At 37.2% G+C, this 22,304-nt stretch overlaps 1 protein-coding gene across 8 annotated transcripts in view; it reads right to left on the bottom strand.

Moving 5' to 3' along the window:
- FYB1 (FYN binding protein 1) overlaps positions 1-22,304 on the bottom strand; it is a 166,492-nt gene that overhangs the window by 14,224 nt on the left and 129,964 nt on the right. For 5 of the 8 annotated variants that reach the window (XM_053201301.1, XM_053201290.1, XM_053201297.1 and 2 more), the window contains exons 5-15: positions 20,155-20,174; positions 19,679-19,713; positions 18,599-18,719; positions 14,744-14,903; positions 14,118-14,262; positions 8,695-8,717; positions 8,123-8,222; positions 7,202-7,339; positions 5,725-5,750; positions 3,330-3,396; positions 434-524 (exon numbers count right to left, since the gene is read on the bottom strand). In XM_053201301.1, the coding sequence (XP_053057276.1) occupies positions 434-524; positions 3,330-3,396; positions 5,725-5,750; positions 7,202-7,339; positions 8,123-8,222; positions 8,695-8,717; positions 14,118-14,262; positions 14,744-14,903; positions 18,599-18,719; positions 19,679-19,713; positions 20,155-20,174 (926 nt within the window). The remainder of the gene's footprint in view (positions 1-433; positions 525-3,329; positions 3,397-5,724; positions 5,751-7,201; positions 7,340-8,122; positions 8,223-8,694; positions 8,718-14,117; positions 14,263-14,743; positions 14,904-18,598; positions 18,720-19,678; positions 19,714-20,154; positions 20,175-22,304) is intronic. The other 3 variants (XM_027075737.2, XM_053201318.1, XM_027075756.2) reach the window with 3 other exon arrangements.

Below are 22,304 nucleotides of genomic sequence, written 5' to 3'. Positions count from 1 at the left end.
ATGAGACTTCACTTAATTTGTTATAAGATAAATTAAAATCTAAAGTAAATTTTGTAGTAAATAAAGGAGTTAGGATGGATAACTCATATTGATAATTACACTTAAAAATTTTTTTTTAGTTTATTTATTTTGAAAGAGAGAGAGAGAGAATGCTCGCATGAATGGGGGAGCAGCAGAGAGAGAGGGAGAGAGACAATCCCAAGCAGGCTCCATGCTCTTAGCATGCTCTTGGCATGGAGCCTGACGCAGGGCTTGAACCCATGAACCGTGAGATCATGACCTGAGCCAAAACCAAGAGTCGGACGCCCGACTGACTGGTCCGCCCAGGTGCCTTTATAATTACACTTTTAATAAGTGCATTGTGGTACTTAAAAGTCATTGTTTTTTTTTCGTTAGCATTTTGTACTTTGTCTACTATTTAAATATGACATACTTTAAACTTTTTCCTGAAGTCTTTCTCTTCTTTTTCCTGCTTTTTTAGCTTCTTGGGGTCTTTTTCTTCTGTCTTAGCCTTGGCTCCTTGACTAAGATGGCAGAACACACATAAAACAACACTTAGTTTACTTTGAAAAGAATAGCATACAATAAAGACTTCATCCATCACTTAACAATTTTGTTCAATTTTGTTTTTAGTTGGTTCCTTTTCTTAGAAATCTAGTACATTCATTGTAGTAAATGATAATACTTCATACACGGAAGAGATTCTTCACAAGAATATAGTTAAAGTGGAAGTAGTGATTAGTTATGTTGAACCATTGAAATGACTGAGGTATAGTGTAAACGTGCTTACACATCAGAGGTTCCATATAATTCAGCCTATCGTCAAACTCCCTATATATTTTCAGCCCTTCCTAGGTAATTAAGTGGCCTGGCCACTGTCATAGAAGAGGCTTTTTGAAAAATAATGTTTTTTAAAAAATTGATTTTTATGTCTTGAAAAGTTTATCTATTTAAAAATAAAAAAGTTTACAATTCTATTGAATTTTCTTGAGCCGTTTTTCATATCTTCTTAAAATGGAGCCAGGCTGGCATCTCATAGACACCAAATGGACTCCAGCTGGTTGTCATTAGAAGGGTGAAGAAGCCTAAGATAGTGATTCTCCAGCCTGGACACATATGGGATCACCTGGAAGTTTTAAAAAAGTACCACTACTTATGTCTAATTCCTAGAAATTCTAATTAAATTAAATAAATTCTAATTAAGTAGAACTGAGTGAGGTCTAGATACTGACATACATACTTTATAGCTCCCCAGGTAATAGTAATTTGCAACCAAGGTTGAGGGACATTTGCTAGGGCTGAATGTCTATGTTAGGGAAAGGTTGGGAATCTCTGAAGGAGGGAATTTTAAAATCAGAATTTTTGTGTATAATGAAAAATTCTGAACACTGATATTAATTATTATCTAGCTTACCTAAAATAAATCTAGCAACTGATTTATTGAAAATGTTTGATTCTTTAACTTTTGAGTCTTGGGATTTAGTTTATCTACTGTGAAATGGATTAGCACATTATCCTTCCTTGGGTTCTGTATCCTTCCTCAGTTTCTCCTGTCTTATGGTCCTCTGGGCAGTAGTGGAATTGCTGTCCCAAATCAGCACTTTGGAGCCATCAGGACATACACAAGTGTTCAAAATGCCCCGTGAGCTCTCTTTGAAAATACCTTACTGAAATTTAGATTTAGCTAAAAATAGAATTTCTGTTAGAGAACATAAAATAGTCTTAAAGTCTGAAAATAAGCAGCAGTAAAGAGAACGGTACCTATCACATCAAGTTTAACCAGCTGGGGTTTATTCTACTTGAAGAAAAGGTCCAGTGCATAACCAGGTACCTAGAGAGCTGTTTAATGGAATGTGGTGGCATTTTTACAGGAATATAAAACAGAAAAATGCATTTAAAAATGTCAGGGATAGAAGTGACTTCCCAATGGTGAGGAATTTTCAAACCGAACATATCACTGAAGAAGATTAGATTTTCCTTCCAGAAAAAAGGAGAACAATTCTCTTTTCATCTTACATGTTTGTTTTGCCTGTGGAACTTGATCTTCACATAGAAATGATAACGTATTCTCCCTTCAGTTTCTTTGATCTTGAAACTTTCATTCAGTAAAATTAGCTTAACGGTGTTGGTAAAAAATAAATGCTAAATGAATACATGCTCATGCACTCTTCCAGCATAGCTTAGAAGACGCTATGTATTGTCACCCGTTTATGTCACTTTCGGCCTTTAACTAATCAAGGCCAAGACCTTTTTATTCATCCTTTTTTCCTGAGAAAGCTACAGACGTGTTCTTGCTTTCATACACAGTATGTATCAGCTCATCGCTTGTGTTTATTGGAATATAGAAAAATCTTACCATGTTATTTCCTATTTCAAAAGAAGTTTCTTTTTTTAATTTTTTTAAAATATTTTTTTTAACGTTTATTCATTTTTGAGAGACAGAGACAGAGTGCAAGTGGGGGAGGGGCAGAGAGACAGGGAGACACAGAATCCAAAGCAGGCTCCAGGCTCTGAGCTGTCCGCACAGAGCCCGATGCAGGGCTCAAACTCACGGACAGCAAGATCATGACCTGAGCTGAAGTTGGACGCTTTACCGACTGAGCCACCAAGGCGCCCCTCAAAAGAAGTTTCAAAAGAGACTCCTTTTGTACTAACTGATCTTAACAGATTTTCATACAGTTTTAGCCTAAAATGAAATTGAAACCTTAGGTGAGCTGAAGAATGTCACTATTCACCTTGAACAGTTTTTTTTTTTTTAATTTGAATGGAACCTTTGAGAATCTGATGCTTTTGTGAAAAAGAGACATAACAAAGTCCTTTTAAAACACAAATAATTTTTTTTCATAAAAGGAAAAAAATCTTGTGGAGGACAGAAGAGATTTGAAGAAGTTAGGTGAGGGTTGAGACATAAACTAAGAAGTGCATTCAAGACAAAAAGCTTTTAGGAAAAGGGTAAAAATAAAGGGAGGAGATGAATTGGTGAGATCAGTCATGATCAGGCTCTCAAATATTTCCCCAGTGAATGAATATTTGAATGAATAAATGAGTGCAGACATCAGTGAGTCACAGGGCAGGGGATAATCAGGGGACCAGCAGCCGAACTACTGGGAGAGGGGTAGGGGAAGAGGGAAAAGCAAGGGAGGAGAAAGGAGAAGGGGGATCAGGGCTCTCCACCCACAAATGGAGCAGAACCCTTAGAGCTTGGATCAGAGAGAGGACAGAGCAAACAGGAGCGAACACAGGAGATCCATAACCCACTGGGGTTTTATTCTAGTTGAATTTTCTGGAGCAGTCTGATTTCTGTCTCAAAATGAGGACATTTTAATTACCTCAGCTCTGCTGGTGGAGCAGGGAAATCAGACGCATCCACATCATCATAAACTTCATCTCCCATGTCTAACAAAAGACAAAATACCAAATGTTGAAACACTTTAGGTTTGAAGTTTTAAAATTATTATTATTATTATTTTTTAATTAAGTAGGTGCTACGTCCAACATGACCCCGAGATCAAGCGTCACATGCTCTACTGACTGATCCAGCCAGGACCCCAGTTTGAATTCTGATATGAACGTTCAGTCATGTTTTTAATTTAAAGCTTTTTCTTTCAAAGACAACAAAAGAAGTTTCCCTGGGGTCTCTGTACATTTCTCCTGGAGGCAGTGTCTACTCCTTCAAAGGGAGAGGTTTTTCTCTCCCTAGATGCTTCTGTTAAATTTCCCTCAAGAAAGCCAGTGACCATGGTTGTAACTAGCATCACCAGGATAAGTCCCCCCAAAACAGTGACTGAGATTATTTGAAGATCCACACTTGTGATGAATGGAAGATAAGTAGATTGCTGACAAACAAATCAATATTACAGCCCATTGGCAGTAGGCAATAGAGATTGAAATCAAGATTCCTAGGGGATTTAGAATGCTAAGATAATATATATTATTTTATTTATATGTGTGTCTTTGTCTATGCCTGTCTATCTGTCCATCTGTCTATCTATTTATCTATCCATCCATGTATCATTCTTTTTTATTCACTGATCTTCTTGCTCCTTATTAACTTTTAATTTATAGCAATATTAGGTGTGGTATCACCTTAAAATAGAAAGAATATTTCTGCTAATAAGACAGAGCTGGTACCAGCAGGTATTGAGAACCAGTATTGGTGGAAAAGTGGCAATGACCTTAACTAGTACAATGGCTTTTCCAATCCATAGATACTTTTCTTCCTTCTAGAGCTCTTGTTAATAAAGTCAGGAGGATTGCTTCCTCTTTGTACCTATTGAGTTGCTCCACAGCAAATTAAGCTGAAGAGATGAGTTGAAGAGAGTAAAATGTTTTAAGGAATGATTATCATAGAAAGTTTAAATGCTCTCTGCTAGTGGCAAGGATTTAAATTCCTTTAAGAATTCCTCCTCTATCTGTAATGTAGAGAGTATATACATATATGGTATATACATATACTACACACACATGTGTCTGTGTGTGTATTCCCCCTGCCTCAGGTAATTAATTTCACAGCTATGTGAAGAATCCATAATTAATATACAAAAATATGACTATCATTGGTTTCCAGAACGGGAAATATTACTGTTCCATGCACATGCACTTAAAACACACTTGAGAACAAAAGAAAATGAAAAAACAAAACAAAACATAGTTTTTACTTAACTGATCACATTTGTTTCATTTTATACCTATCCTTTGTGGAGCTAAGATTCTTGAATGCTTTTTTTTTTTAAATTTTTTAACGTTTATTTTTATTTATTTTTGAGACAGAGAGAGACAGAGCATGAACAGGGGAGGAGCAGAGAGAGAGGGAGACACAGAATCTGAAACAGGCTCCAGGCTCTGAGCTGTCAGCACAGAGCCCGACGCGGGGCTCGAATTCACGGACCGTGAGATCATGACCTGAGCCGAAGTCGGACGCTTAACTGACCAAGCCACCCAGGCACCCCACTTGAATGCTTTTTGAAAATTATACATTAAGATATAAGCTCATTATCAGCTGTTGATAAACTTTTATTAGTGCCTTACATACTTTCATATTGACAACTGAACACGAGGTCAGATAACCAGTTTGGAAAAAGATTATCTGTGTGTTTAGTTTTCTCTTTCAATTTATTTATAAATTCAAATAAACTTTTTGAAAGCCCCTGAATATTCTTATGAGACATTTTATTTTGTTCAAAGTGAATTTAAGAAAAATCTTTTAAAGTTCTGTCTCAGATCTTTAAATTAAAAAAATACGCTGACGGAAACTGTATAAAGAAGAAACTGTTTTATATTTAGCAGTGGAAGAATTTCCAAATACAATATAAATGATACATTTAAAAAAAACAAAGAAATTTAGATTTAGAAGGGCCTTGGTGGCATACAATCTGGTATATTTTTAGAAATCATTGCTCAGAGGCCCAATATATCAAGCTCTACTGAATTGGGGTGGATAAGAGATGGGAAATATCGATGTCCATCCCTGCCCACTTGTGTATTTCTCCTTCGTGACCCCTATGACTGGGTGAACTGTTTAAAAACCATCAAGATGAAAAATTCTCCTCTTCCCACTCTTTCACTGTTGAAGAACTGTGGAGCAGTTACTTGACAGCTTTACACAAGTTATTTTTTCCAGAGTCAGAACTTTAATCCAGACACCATGACTATATCCAGTGCCTTCCCACCACCCTATCTGCAAAAAAAGAGATATAAAATATATACTTAATTTTTGTTACTTACCCAATTGTTTAGGAGGAGCAGGAAAACTGGAAAGAAAATGAGAACACAATTATAATCAGACCAATCTAAACACAGAAATTGAGTCCTTTATCTAGGGATAGGCCTGAACAAGTAATAGCCCGGAGGCTTATAAAGGCCAATTCATCCATTGACTATCATTCCTTTCTCATCCTCCATTTTCCACGGAGTTTCAGTTTCTGTCCATCAATTTGGAATTTCATGAGACTTTTTTTTTTTAAACTCCAATGGTGGCCAAAAAGTCAACAGTCAAGACATTCAGTGGTTTATTTTGCCCATGGCCATTGGACCAGTATTTTCAGATTTGTCCTACGAGGTTTGGGCATATTATCACATCAGAGTAAAATAAATGGACTCAGTGTTTTGGAGTCATCGTGGCATAGCTCAGGCCAAAATCTTTTATTTGACTAAAGGAGTAAAAATAGAGAGCTGAAATCAACAAAGGTCATAGGACTCTTTGCATGACCACGTTTTCCCAATATATGTACCCAAACAGGAGAATGGTGAATAAGAGAGGAATATCCACCGAAACTAGAGAGGGGGAGCTTATTAATAGAAGTGATCTGAAATTAGGACTGGGTGGCATTTAGTTGCAACAGAAAAAGACCTTTGCTTCTATTACTTTTTGAACTTTAAACACACACATAAACACACATTATTGGAAGAATGGTGCACAGTTACACTGAAGTGTGAGAGGTCATTAGTTCAGATGATTTAAAATCAAAATTAGGAATGTGCAGGTGGAGCAGGGAAAATAATCTCTGCTTTTATTTCTAAGTAATGTCTGCATTTGAATAATTCTGCATCAAGAGAGGATTTATTTAAAAAAAGAGGATTTGTTATGTTTACTTATAATTTTGAGTGTCCTGTTCACTAACTGTTGTTTTAGGTTTCACAAAAGAGTTTATAATGAGGAATTCTATGTGGAATTAACATTTTAGAAAGACTGTAATGAAATATGGAGACTCTAAATTTAACTACAAACACTTTAAATACTGTATTTAGAGAAAAGAAATTCCAAATTGCATCCTTATTTCCAGAAAACTAATTTTTAAAAGAGAATGTATATTTTGAAGAGTAGTCACTATATTATATAACGTGGCATTGGAATTGTGAGCATTTAGATATGACGCTGCAGTTAAAAAAAAGTCCTACTCAATGGAGTGTATGTGTATGAGTGTGTGTGTGTTCATTTGTGTGTATTATCTGTGCATGTTTGTAGGGAAAGCAAAATATATCTTTGAACCATATGACGATTTTTGAAGACTTTGTGCTCTTCTGTAAATGTCTGAGTGTAAGGGTGACACAGTAAATAAGGCTCAGATGACTAATGGAAAATAACATTGAAATGACTTAAGCCTGTCAGAATTTGGTTATTGGTTATAAAATATTAGTAGCATTTGATTAAATTAATATTAGTGTAGTTATTGTGCACTGGATTTGGTTGGTTGACTCTTACGATGAACCTTCATTATTGTCTGACTCAGAGACTTTAGGTTTCTCTCGTATACTTTTCTTTTTGTCATCTTTTCCCTTTAACATCTTCAAAATCCCCCAGGACCACGAATTACTCTTCTCTTCAACCTGTAGTGTGGAGCTTAGGAGCATGCAGGCATTGATCAGAATGGAATAATCAGCGGAACACGAAGACATTGGGTGGACATTCAGATTTTTTATAACTATACTGCATTGATCATTCAGGCAGTAAGTTGCTCATTGTAATCAACAAGATGATGCTTTCAGGTTTATAGGCCTCAGTCTTTGAATACTGCTGTGCTAGGTTAAGTAGTAGGTAAGTTACTTTTTTTCTATTTAGTGAAATTTCTTTTGGTTTTAAAATAGAAAGCTAAGTCAAAATTAAGTTTTAGACATCAATTTTGCTTTATGTTATGTTTAAAATTAAGTAATTAACAGATCTTAAAATTTAAAATATGCCATTATAAAAGTTGAAGCAAGTACAGAATTAAGTCTTATGCTGGTTTTGCCACAGATAGCAGATGGTCTCAGTGCATTTGGATTGCCTGTAACTATGATCATTATATGGAGGATAGCCATGCATCAGATAAGCTCTCCAGAGATTACTGATTGATAAATAAATGATTGGGAAAAGTTTGAAAAAGAATCTACAGCATTGGTAATTCTTTATTCCTTTTTCATTTCTCTTTTTTTGTTGGGGTTCTTTCAAACAATATACCACTTCATCTGAAGTGTTGTGCAATTATACTTTCTGACTTAGGACTGCTATTAATTAAACATTCAAATAATTTTTGGTGTTATAATAAGGAACACTATATTTTGCTTTTTATTCTAACCAGAAATCAACATTAAATTTCAGTGTATCCAAAAATTTACAAGGAAGCAATTCACTGATTATTCTTACCCATCATCAGTATCTTCCTCTTCGATCCCATCGTAAATATCATCATCTGGCGGAGGTGGGAACATCCCTTCATGTGGATTGGCCAAGGGGAGAGAATCTTCTGTTAATTTTATAATTTTGTCAGGTAATAGTCACTCAAATTTGATAGTAAATCCGCCTTATTTAACTGCAGAAAAAGTTTCTTAATAACCATGTAACTAAAAATAACTTTATGTTCCTATTCTCACATAGATAACAGGTGAATGAATTTTTTTGTTGAATATTTTTAAAGGAATTCTTAGAGATGAAATTTAGTAAATGTAGAAAGAGTGCTGAGCTTTGGAGATAAAAGGGATGGGGAAGAATAAATATGAGAAAAAAAATAAAATTGAATAGAGTGTAGAGTTAAATACTGTGGAAAAGAGGACGGAGGAGGTGGTAAGAAAATTTTAATTAATAGTGAGGAGACATTCAGGAAAATATACTGATCAAGATATAAGTGAGGGAAAACAAATAGAATCTTCATTATTTGCAGACAAAAGCATCTTGTAGTGATGACTTGAAGAAACTGCTGATAAAAGTTTGTGGCTTACCTCCACTTCCACTCTGACTGTGGCTAGGAAAAAAAAATAAATTAAATTAGCATATGAATTATGTAGCTATTGGGAAGAGAAGTACATGTATTGAACAGTTATACAAGAGAGAAATAACATTGCAGTTAAAAGTTACCAGAATGTTTTATGTGAAGAGGAAGAGACATTGTTCCTTATCACAATAGATGAGTAGTAACAAGGCAAAAACAAAACAAAACAAACCTAATAAGGATCAAATGAGTACTACATAAAGTTTTCAAAACAATGTTAATGTTTGCTTCTAACATTTCCCATGAGGTAGTTTTTAGCTTATACATTATTACACTATTCCATACATGGATAGATTTATGAAAAACAACCAACCAACCAACCAACAGTATTATTCCAGGAATCATACAAACCCATTACTTTTTTAATGCTTTTTATATTTTACTTATTTTGAAAAAGAGAGAAACAGCATGGAGGACGGACAGAGAGAGGGAGAGAGAATCCCAAGCAGGCTTCATGCTATCAGTGCAGAGCTGGATGTGGGGTTCAAACTCCCCTCACAAACTGTGAGATCATGACCTGAGCCGAAATCAAGAATCAGATACTTAACTGACTGAGCCACTCAGGCACCAGGAACCATTATTGCATTCAATTCAATTTTCTTTTAATATGTTATTGCCAGAGCATTTAACTCTTAGCCCAGTAGCATTATATTCTTTTTTAAAGGGAGAATTTCTAAAAAAATGGAAATCTTACTCATGAAATATTATTCTTATTATTACATATAATGTGGCCCCTGATTTTCTAAATTCAGATTGCCTGTACTTTTTGTTTATTTCTAGAACATTCTATATTTTCCCCATTAAAATTTTTTTGATGTTTATTTATTTTTGAGTGAGGGAGAGAAACAGAATGAGAGGGGGGGAGGAGCAGAGAGAGAGGGAGACACAGAATCCGAAGCAGGCTCCAAGCTCTGAGTTGTCAGCACAGAGCCCAACGTGGGGCTCAAACTCACAAACTGTGAGATCATGACCTGAGCCGGAGTTGGACAATAAACCGATGGAATAACCCAGGCACGTCTATATTTTGCCTATTTTATAATCATCTATTTTCTTGCCTCAGTCTCCCACTAAAATGTGAGCTGTGCTACAGCAAAGGAAGAGTAGATTGTGAGAACTGGAAAAATCTCAGAAGCCTGGTTTAATCCCCTTGTTTTGCAGAAAGGAAATGAGAAATGGAATGACTTGACCAAACTCACTTCTAATGAACTGAAGAGCTGAGATAGGAACCTTGGTGCCCTGCCTTCCTGTATAGTGTTGTTTTGTCTATACCTCACTGCACTCCCTGTAAGCACCATTTTCGACCTTTGGATAATCTGCCTCCAACAGGTATCAGTCTGATATTACAACCATACATTATTAATTATACACTCATATCTGATTCTTCAATCTTAAGGTCAGAGTAAAGGAGATTGGCCTGACACAGATCTATGGGTTAATTTAGAAATAAAACCTGCCCTTACTAATGGAACTCTGTAGCAAAGCATGCTATAAATGTCCTAATAGATAAATAAGGAGTTGATTTTTGATGAAGTTTAAGTATATTCTCCGCTTGCTTGCATACTGTTTTCGCATTCATTTTGTCTGCCATTTCCCTTTGAGCATGAAGCAAGCAGTCAGGATTATGCGAAAACTTCAGTTTTGGTTGGCTGCCACTCCTGGCAACTAGAATTCATCCTGGACAATGAACACCAATCTCATACCAATCCCCAAAGAACAGGGTTTTAATAATCAGGAGCAAAGCTGCCGCACATCATTTTCTTTTTAGAGCAATTCTTCAATTTCCTAGACTTGTCTGTTTGGAATTCAAAGCACTTACCAGCTGAAGTGGAGGTAAGGAGAGGAGAGGGTGAGAAAGAAGGGAAGAAAACAAGGGAAGGAGAAATGCAAGGAAAAACGTTGGGGAGCAGGCAGAGAAGCAAGTTTGTCACGTGATGGGGAAGTATGTGTGTGTGTGTAATTTCCTTTTCTTCAAGGCCTCGTTAGTTATTACAGAAATTGCTTTAGTTGAGAAAAAAAAGGAGAAAGACAGCGGTCGGGACCTGTGTTTCTAAGCGTCTTGTCTGCTCACAGAGTCTGAAGTTCGAAGTCAGTTCCCCCTTCTCTGGAAGAATAGGGGAGAGCAGGGTGTGGGGACAAAGGGGGCTACTGGAGAAGGGGAAAGAGGGGATGGTGCTTTCTCCAACTCTAGCTGGGGCAGCTCCCGGCTGTCCTCAGCATCTTTCCTTGTTCTACTGAGGACAAAGCCTGTTCAGTTGTGAGATCTCACAGGCAACAGCTGTAGCTTCAAAAAAAGAAAAAAAAAAAACACTTGTGTTTTCATTTTCTCTTCTTTCGTTTTCTTATTAAATATGCATACGGGGGGGGGTGCCTGGGTGGCTCAGTCAGTTAAGCATCTGACTTCGGCTCAGGTCGTGATCTCACCGTCCGTGAGTTTGAGCCCCGCATCAGGCTCTGTGCTGAGAGCTCAGAGCTTGGAGCCTGTTTCAGATTCTGTGTCTCCCTCTCTCTGCCCCTTCCCCGTTCATGCCCTGTCTCTCTCTGTCTCTCAAAAATGAATAAACGTTAAAAAAATTAAAAAAATATGCATACCGGCTGCAAGATGCTAGTATATACTCTGGGGCTATGTTTGTTTAAGATATTGAACATTAAAACCATGCACCTCCTCCAGCTCCATTTCATTAAATGGAAGATACTTTTTCTGCTGCATGCTTACTAATCAGAGCATGTTTAAGAGTTGCTGTCTGTATGGACTCAATACAATGGAAAAAGTAATAGTATTAATTAGGGGAAATAGTTGCCACTTACGGTTAAATAATATTTCATTTTAAGAACATCACCCCTTTTCACGGATTTATTATTTTTTCTTGAGTTTGTATATCATAAATATATATTTATTAATATTACTGGGGTTCTTTACTCTCAAAATAAGAGAATTTTTTTAAATAAATAAAGCTAAAGTATATACATTGATAACAGACATGGAATGACATACGCATGTACAGGAAATTTTGTACGTCTCAGAATATGGCCTTTTAAAACTTTCACCTCAAAACTGGCATTTACAAACCCCTACAATAGGTCAGAGTGTTTCTGATTACTAGAGCCAATTTATGATCTGTAAACTCCAGGGCACACGTGGCATGTTTTGATATGTGTTACATAATTTATGGAGTATTTATTAAATGTACCACAAATTGTGCAACATATATCAAAACACGAGGAGAAGACATTGCAGGTCTATTTAGAAAGACAAAACTGCCAGAAAGCAACATGACAAATTTAACTGATGACATGAAGTGAACAACTACAGGAAGGAAATGGAATTCTTCCTACATTTTATAAGTATATTACTATTTTGATCATTTCACATTTTAAAAATGTTTGATAATTGAAACTTTTTTTTTGAACTTTGAGTTATGAAGAATGCAGACCCATTTTTACCCAAGTGAAGAGCTAGCCCAGATTGTGTGTTTTGAGATCACAGTGGATGTTTCCCAATTCTACCAAATGGGCACAGAAAACAAGGATTCTTAAGTGGGCTGGAGATTTTCATCTTCCTTTACCTTCAGCTTGAAGGGGTTATGGATTTACCAAGAAAAGGGAGATATTGGAGGGAGGAAGGAATGAAAGAAGGAAAATGGAAAAGCAAGAAGAAGAAGAAGGGACAGGGAAGACCAGAGCTGGGAAAAGGAGCCAGAGAAGGAGGGATGGAGAAAGGCAGTTGAGGAACTGAGAAGGGAAAAGACGGGAAGAAAAAGTGCATGGGAGATAGCCAATCTCCCCTCCTGCCTCCTCCAGTAAGGATGTCTTGTTGTGTTCCTCTGCCCCAGGAAGACATTCCCATAATTCCTACAGGGAAGTCCATTCCAATCTACTGGAATGAATGGTCCAGGAAAAATAAATTGGACCCTTTGCTGATTCACAAGGATCACAGAGAATTGAGCTTTTGCTTTTTATGTTTAAAATTTCTTTTTTAAGTGTTTATGTATTTATATTTTTTTGAAAGAGAGAGAGAGAGAGAGCATAAGCAGGGGACGGGCAGAGAGAGGGGGAGACACAGAATCCGAAGCAGGCTCCAGGCTTTGAGATGTCAGCACAGAGCCCGTCGTGGGGCTCAAAGTCAGGAACCATGAGATTATGACCTGAGTCGAAGTTGGCCGCTCAACCGACTAAGCCACCCAGGCACCCCTTACTTTTTTATGTTTAAAGAGCAAAGTAGGGGGGTGCCTGGGTGGCTTAGTCGGTTAAGCGTCCGACTTCGGCTCGGGTCATGATCTTAGGGTTCGTGGGTTTGTGCCCCGCACTGGGGCTCTGTGCTGACAGCTCGGACCTGGAGCCTCCTTCTGATTCTGTGTCTCCCTCTCTCTCTCTCTGCCCCTCCCCTGCTCATGCTGTCTCTCTCTGTCTCTCAAAAATAAATAAATGCAAAAAACGTTTTTTTAAAAATAAAGAGCAAAGTAGAGGTGTATTAAAATTCATTTTTTTTTCTGTTATGTTTTCAAATAAGAACAACAAATACATTTAGACTCAGGGATTTCAGAGCAAAAATTTTTATATTTTTAGAGCTGAATTTTATATCTCATGCTTCATGTTTTTATGAAATCATATTTACTTTAGGCATAGCCCTAAGATCAAATCAGAATGATTATTATTAAACAGCATTTTGGGGGGCGCCTGGGTGGCACAGTCGGTTAAGCGTCCGACTTCAGCCAGGTCACGATCTCGCGGTCCGTGAGTTCGAGCCCCGCGTCAGGCTCTGGGCTGATGGCTCAGAGCCTGGAGCCTGTTTCCGATTCTGTGTCTCCCTCTCTCTCTGCCCCTCCCCCGTTCATGCTCTGTCTCTCTCTGTCCCAAAAATAAATAAACGTTGTAAACAGCATTTTGGAATGCTAACACATTTGGCAAGACCTGGCAAATGGACTATTCTTTTTTAAGTAGTATTTGATACATACAACCAAAGAGTGAAGTAAAAGACTACAGAGTTTTAAATTTTTTTTAATATTTATTTATTTCTGAGACAGAGACAGAGCATGAGCAGGGGAGGGACAGAGAGAGAGGAAGACACAGAACCAGAAGCAGGCTCCAGACTCTGAGCTGTCAGCACAGAGCCCAATGCGGGGCTCGAACTCACAAACCATGAGATCATGGCCTGAGCCAAAGTCGGTCGCTCAACCGACTGAGCCACCCAGGCGCCCAAAGACTACAGAGTTTTAAATGACCTTTCACCCCTATTGGAATACCTGTAGCTGTAAAAGGGTATTCAGGGATGGCAAGCAGTAAGAGACGCGGAAGGTAAAATTTTAGGATCTTAAAATACACCATCTCTGACGAGCCAGCAATTTGACGTGTTTTACAATTTGTATTTGTCCATACCTGCTAATATCATCCTGCTCTGCGACATCATCATATACCTCCTGGTCATCTCCAATCGGTCTTGATGAAAGAGCACCGAGAGAACTTTTCTTCAGCCTCAGGGAGTCGTAGTCAATCTCCACGGCAGTTGTTTTAATATAACCGTCTACCGAGAGGAAGAAGGATTTATTGTCAGGCAACTGTAGTTTCAATATCTCAGAGTTGTAGACAGAATATCAATTGCACATCTGCACATCTTTCCCTTCATTTCTTTGCTTGACTCCTGATTTATAGACTTCCGACGCAGACACATTTGACTGGACTTCGTCAAAGTCTTATGCTGTTGTGGTTTGGGATAAGCCTAGAGTCTATTTTAAAGATTCCACAGTGACTCACAGGACTCATTTTTTCACCTTTTAACATCAGTGAGGAACCCAATGCCCTTTGTTTCTCCTTGGAATAAAACAAATATTTACACTGTTCCCCAGTAAAAAGACAATGCAGATGAAATGAAGATATGTCAATGTTGTTTTCAATCTTCCTATTTTTGTCCACCCTGTAAAATACTCCTAACTTAACAGAATGTCTTAAAAAAAGAAAACAACAACAACAACATTTGGAGATGTCATGGGAAAATTTGTACTCACATGACCCCCTGGCGGTTCTGCCCAGCCATTTTCCTTCAGGGTTGTCTGTGATGCGGATTATTTCAATTTGCTCTCCTTGCTTGAAGCTCAGTTCATTCTTTCCTCCTTTGACATCACAGCAAGCTTTTGCTTGATGGATGACTTGAATAGGGCCTGTTAGCTGCAAAGAAGGGGGGACATCACAATAGGCTTCCTTACTCTTCGGAAAATCTTTTAGGAATGCAGTTTTGAAAGCAACTTGCCGACCAGCCTATTTACAACATTTATGGTTTGAATTAGGCACTGAAGGTGAATATCATCTAACGAATGTTCTTATAAGACGTGGTAGGGGAAAATCACAGTGGTGAGGCAGAACCAGCAAAGAACAGGTAAGCATGTGCTTGGGGTCCAGGAGAGAGTAGCAGTCATCTGTTGACCTTAGAAATCTGTGAAAGGCTTGCAGAGGAAGCCACTAATAACGAAATACGATTTATGTAAGACAATACACACTGGATGCCATGGTTTTTAGGGGATATGATGGTGGTCTGCTTGGTAGATGGAGGTTTTTCCATGTTTGCATTGTGTAGTTATTCTCATGGTTATTTTCAGGCTTCAAACAGCAAAGGGAAGGGAAGATGGTGAGTGGTTGTGAGCTACACTTATGGGAAAAGCATTTTCTTTTTTTTTCTTTTTCTCTCTTTCTCTCTTTCTCTCCTTCCTTCCTTCCTTCCTTCCTTCCTTCCTTCCTTCCTTCCTTCCTTCCTTCTTTCACCTTGTGGTGTTGTCTGTCTATAAACTTAGAGTAGACATTACCTGCTATAAACAAGATAACATTCTAGAAATAGCTTTGTAAATAAAAAATAGCAAACAAGTGTTATGTAAAGTTTCAACTTTTTATTAGTTTACTTTTTAAAATGTTTATCTATTTATTTTTGAAAGGGAGGGAGGGAGAGAGAGAGAGAGTACAAGCATGAGCAGGGAAGACAGAGAAAATCCCAAGCAGGCTCCACACTGTTAGCACAGAGCTCAAAGCAGGGTTCAATCCCATGAACTCGTGAGATCGTGACCTGACCAAAAATCAAGAGTCAGACACTTAACTGACTGAGCCACCCAGATGCCCCTGTTACGTGAGGTTTTTCAACTTAATATACTGGATAGTATAGTGGTTCCTTCACAGCAGAACGCAGTACTCCTCCCTTGTCTGTGGTTACATTTTCTGGGGTTTCAGCCACCCATGGTGCACCATGGTCTAGCAACAGATGATTGCCCTTCTGGCCTATTGTCAGAAGATCAGTAGTGGCCTAATGCTATGTCATAACGCCTAAGTCATTCACCTCACTTCATCTCATCAAGTGGGAATTTTATTGTCTCACATCGTCATAAGAAGGGTGAGTGAAGGACAGTAAGATATTTTGAGAGAAGCAGATGGACCACATTCAATAACTTTCACTACAGGAGAGTGTTACAATTGTTCTATTTTCTTGTTAGTTATTGTTCCTTTCTTCCTGTGCCTAACTTATAAATTGAGCTTTATCATAGGTATATGTGTGTAGGAAAAAACATAGTATATATAGAGTTCAGTACTATCCATGTTTTCAGGCATCCACTGGGGGTCTGGAAATGTATCCCCTTGGATAAGACGAACTACTGTAATCTAGTTTAGAACATGAGTCCTAAACTCCTAATCCTAAATGTGTATCTTTCCAACATAATTTCTTAGATCTTTCGATATGCAAATATGCATTGTGATTTTTGAAGTTCTGCCTCGTTTTATTGAACTCATGATGCTATGAATTGTGAGACATATCATCAATTACGTATCACTGAGAAATAGCTTAATTTAAATTATGTTACATCAATGATGTTAAGATGCATTATTTCAGAATTTTAAAATGTGAAATATTTTATACTTTAGAATTAATGAAATATGGTGCTGTGTAACAGTTCTCACATTTAATTTCTTTAATTTTAGCATGTATTAACATTTTTGTGGAAGGAATATAGCTTGTGAAGTCCTAGTCTTTACAAACTTTGAATTCATATTTTAGTGGTATGATTTCCATACTGTATTTTTTCTTACTAAGAAATTTTATTTGAGTGAATGAGTGAAACAATGCAAAATTGATTTCTCCAAAGGAAACGCAAGAAAAAACTTCACATAACTCTTTCAAAATTACAAAGTACCTTCTTAAAAATGTGTTATGAAAAAATTTTTAAGTTTATTTATTTATTTTGAGGCGGGGGGGGAGCAGCAGAGAGAGAAGGACAGAGAGAATCCCAAGCAGGCTCTGTACTGTCAGCACAGAGTCCAACGTGGGGCTGTAACTCACAAACTGTGAGATCATGACCTGACCTGAAAGCAAGAGTCAGACACTTAACTGACTGAGCCACGCAGGCGCCCCTGTTATGAAGACTTTTTTTTAAGAAATTAATTTTTCATATTTGCCACTTGGAAAATATGAACATTGGTACCCATACGTCTGTATGAGTTAAATGTCTTAACATTCATATTTATTCATACCTAATTTTACTTATATATAGTAGGCTTTTTCAAAATTTAACGAGAACTTTGGTAGATATAGTGCCTTATGTACATTATTTTATTTAATTCCACAACAAATTTTCAGGAGAGATACCATTTATTCTAAGAATAAGAATCTGAGATTCAAAGACATAAGAATCTGAGATTCAAACAAGTTTAATCATATGTCCACAATCACATAATTCACATGTACAACTGGAATTTGAATCCACATCTGTCCACTTGACTCTAAGCTGCTTTATGTTTTTCTTGCACCATGCTGTTGAACCTTTTTTTTTTTAATGTTTATTTACTTTTGAGACAGAGAGGGACAGAGCATGAACGGGGGAGGGTCAGAGAGAGAGGGAGACACAGAATCTGAAACAGGCTCCAGGCTCTGAGCGGTCAGCACAGAGACTGACGCAGGGCTCGAACTCACGGACCGCGAGATCATGACCTGAGCTGAAGTCAGACGCTCAACCGACTGAGCCACCCAGGTGCCCCGAACCTTTCTTTTAATACAACAAATATACTGGGGAGTTATATAGAAATCAAAATTTTTATAGCTGAAACCATATATTAAATGTTCTAGGGGAATTAAATGTTTAAAAGAACCTTGACATGAGTCTTTTTTATAGTGAAGAATAGTTCGGTAATACAGTCACCTTAAATATAGCTGACACACCAGACCCATGCCAGATGGGCCATGTCATCAAAGACGGTGTAGCCCAAAGAGGATAGCCTACAAGCTTAGTGATGGTGGTAGAAATTAGAAATCAGGGGTCCGAAAAGAAAGAGGTCAGAAATCTAGGTGGGAAAAGCGGGATGGGAAATAGCGGGTATCAGAAGTCAACAAGTACATAAGCTAGAAATAAAGGCAAAAATGTAAGTCAGGTCTAGATACCAGCAGTGGGAGTAGTTCATAGAAACTTTATTCTGAGACAGGTCTGGTTCATCCAGAGACATTTACGTCCCTTATACCATTGTGATACCTGCCTCAAGGATACTTACGTGTGTGGTCCAAGCTCATAGTATAAGTAGGTTAATAACAAATATGAAATCTTGAGAGTCAAGAAGTGTTTGAGCAATGAGTATTCACTCACTCAATCAACAGAAAATTTCCTGGGTGCCCACTAATCATAAGCCACCATATTGTATCATATTACATTTTTAGTGCAGGGATAAGGAGGCATATTGGGTAAGATAATTACTGTTATGAAGGTAGTTACTTTTTAAGGAAACAATAACTAAGTAATTCTTCCACCATGTAAGTTTTCAAGAATGGTGTGGTGCCCCTTTTGCGTGAAAATCATAGAGATCACTCTTTTTTTACCCATCAGCAAGCAAGCTCTTACTTTAAATTTCTTCTTTATTTCTTGTTCTTTCTTTTCTCGCTCTTTCTGTTCCTTTTTCTCCAGTTCTAATCTCTTCTTTTCCTCCTTTTCCCTTTTTTTCTCTCTTTCTTTGGTTGCTTCTCTGTGGATAAAAATTGTTAAGTTGTTTTGGCACTTGCGAGCATTGATGTGTTATGGCTCACATATCCAGGAGACAGTATCTCAAGTATAGACGAAGGTGAAAAGCCAGGAGTTGTCAAAATTACTGAGCGTGTGAGATTGTTCTTAAAACCAGTAGGAGGCATACAAGTGGGGATACCTGCCAAAGGCTCTGTTTCCACTTACACCCTGTGCCAGCAAGCGGAAGACACTGCGTATATATAAAGACCCTGTTCTTTCTGCATATGGGCATGAATAGAATTGATCTCCGCCCCCACCCCTTCACGTGCATGCACTCCCAGGTACAGGGCATGCACATGTACATACATGCAAACCTTAGCTCAGAAACTTTAGTCAGAATTCACTGCTTAAGAACTAGGTAGAGCAAATTAAGACATTTGAATCAACAAGAGAGAAAATAACATATTTCTTTCTCCTTTCACTCACTTTCCAAGACATTTCTTAGTCCTGGGCTATGGGGAAGCCTGTTTTGGAGCTATTCTTTTAAACATCTTTCTGCTGTAGCAGGTTGACACTTTGCCATCTGATGCTGTGGTAAATTATTTCTCAGAGCACCCTGGTGAGGTGGAGCACTGCCTCGATGGGGGAGTTGTAACATACAAATGAATTCATTTGTCCAAGGACACACTGAGCACAAGAAATACAGATTCCTAGCTCCGTGATTCCCTGCCTGTGGTCTATCCAGTAGCTGCGAGTCTCTGGCCTCTCACAGAACAACATTTTTAAGAGTCTTCCATGAAATTCTTAGGCAAATAAAGAATCTTTAGTCCTTTGTATTGAAATAAAGGTTATCATTATATGCCAGCCATTTGAACAATAAAGCTTTTTCCCCTTAGTGTTGAATATCCATCTATTCTCCCTCATACAAATCATAATATTCATTTTAGGCAGAAAAATCACGGTAAAAAATGTAACCCATACATGTCTTCATAGGTTTCTCCTTCACTCTCTTGTTCCTGCCAAGAAAAACATTAATAATGATTAATTTTAATTCCTAAAAAAGGGAACATACACATATTACATTGATCAAATACCTAGTAAAACAATCATAAATGTAAGTGTATGTAAATTTGTCTTGCTTAAAATATTTTTTCCCTTAAAGAGATACACTGGAAAAGTAAGCACAAAAAGATCTTATTTTATATTCTGCTATATAATTCAGATGTCCAGCCAGACTTAAGTTTACGTTCAGTGCTACAAAATTACTGTGAGTCAATGTAATGTTTGGTGTTTAATGTCCCAAGAATTTTAGATGAAGTAATATTATACATTGAAAAATATCATTATTACCCATAACAATTTTGATTTGCTGGTTTATATCAATAGAACATAAATTACAGGAATGGTTAAATATTTTAGTTAAGCAATACAATATAAGAAGGGGGAAAAAAACTGACCTCATCTAGGTTTCCAGTACCTAAAAGGTTTTAAAAAAAGAGTAAAATTCAATATACTTTAATTAAAAAGCAGTTTACTACAGAATTATTAGACATAATCTATCCAAAACTGTTCATAATCTAACAGAACTTATGCTCTATAAAACACATAGAAGTACAAAATAGAATATGTGGATTAGATCTTTACTATGGCCTCTTTGATACTTGTAATTTCATTGTAAAACCATTTCATTGGCTTTCATAAAATAACGCAAAAGCCAAAAAATAATGAAGACATTTTAACCTCTTTGTGAAAGGCATGCACATTTGGTTTTGTGGGCTAATGTGGAACAAAGGTATTACCAGAAAATCACAACTGGTTTGTTCTTTTTGACTTATTTGTTCCCAAGGATTTGTTTCCATGTATCAAGCAAATAAAGTTAATTAAGTTTTTTTTTAAACTGATAGTTGCTTCTTCTTCTTCTTCTTCTTTTTAATGTTTACTTATTTTTGAGAGAGAGAGAAAGAGACAGAGCACAAGCAGGGGAGGGGCAGAGAGAGAGGGAGACACAGAATCTGAAGCAGGCTTCAGGCTCCAGGCTCTGAGCTGTCAGCACAGAGCCCAATGCAGGGCTCAAGCCCACCATGAGATCATGACCTGAGCCGAAGTAGGATGCGCGCTTAACCCACTGAGCCATTTAGGTGCCCCAAAGTTAATTTTTTTAAAAAAGATCCTTTACTATCCAAGTGTTTAGTAGTATCACCTAATTATTAGATATTAAGACATAATCTAGAGCAACAATAATAAAAACAGTGTGGGGTTGGTACAGAAACACATAGACCAATGAAATACAGCAGAAAACTCAGAGACGGATGCATAAATTTACGTATACTCTTTCATACACATGTATCGCCCACACAAATACACACACATACATGGATAGACATATAGACAGCTGTAGAGTTAATGGAGTATAAAGATGGCATTAGAAATTATTGAGAAAATGATGGATTTCGAAATATGGTAATGGGAAAAATGGTTCCCTAGGTGAGGCAATAAATCTGGATTTCTACTAATTCCTCAAAGGTACTCTGCAAATATAAGGAGAAAAGACTCAAATATAAGGGATAAAGTTCATAGAAGAAAGAGGAAGATAATAGTTTTATTTTTTAGGGATAGGACTACTTAAGTAAAACTTTAAAACAAATTACAATGCAGAATTTAATTAATTTGATTACATCAAAATTTATTTATGTTCGGTGATGGGAAGCTTGGGTTAATTGACCATGGATAGGATGAGAGAAGATAGTTGCAATTTCTGCAACCGACATGAGATTAATATCTGAAATACAGAGGAGCTCCTGAAAGTCAGCCGGGAAAGGATACCAACTCTAAGAAAAAAGTGGTCAAAGGATATGAAGTGGCAAGTTACAGAAGAGGAAAACACAAAGGCTAATACACAACTGAAGTACCCAGACTCAACTGCAAGCAGAGACATGAAAATGAAGTGAGATATTATTTTATACATATAAGACTCAAAACAATTGGAAAGCTAAATAATACCAGGCACTGGTGAAAGGTAGGCATCTTGGAATCTTCATGCCCTGCTGATGTGAGTACACACAGATGCAGCTTTTCTGGAGAGCACTCTACTCCTAATTCCATAGTACTAGAATATTCCATGAATATTCCATAGCTTACAAACAGCCATTCCACTACTGGATATATATACTTTAAAGAAAGTCTCTTGGAGGTCCACATGGAAATATGGACCAGAATGTACACTGAATTATTATTTGTAAGTACCAGTGAACTGGAAGTAAAATGAAAATGCATAGGATACATACCATGGAGTACTATACAGTAGTTAACAAATTAAATATACATATAGCAACATGGGTGGGACCCGTAAAACATATTATGCTGAGTGTAAAAAAAAGAGCAGAGTGAGTTCTAACATACTGTTTATGTAAATTCAAATACATACACACATACAACAGTATGCAAAGAATATGTACAAACAGACACACACACACATTAAATGTATTAAAATATTTGTCTCTGGTAAGGGAAGCAGAGGAAAGGGAAGGGATCATGGAGATAAAATGGAATACACACATAAGTAAAACAAGAGAGTGGTTTTGCAGGGACCAGTGATGACAATGGCCCA

The sequence above is a fragment of the Acinonyx jubatus genome, chromosome A1 (genome assembly GCF_027475565.1).
Source record: "Acinonyx jubatus isolate Ajub_Pintada_27869175 chromosome A1, VMU_Ajub_asm_v1.0, whole genome shotgun sequence".
Taxonomy (NCBI): domain Eukaryota; kingdom Metazoa; phylum Chordata; class Mammalia; order Carnivora; family Felidae; genus Acinonyx; species Acinonyx jubatus.
Note: the sequence above shows the minus strand (reverse complement) of the source record. Positions and strands in the feature narration are given on the sequence as shown.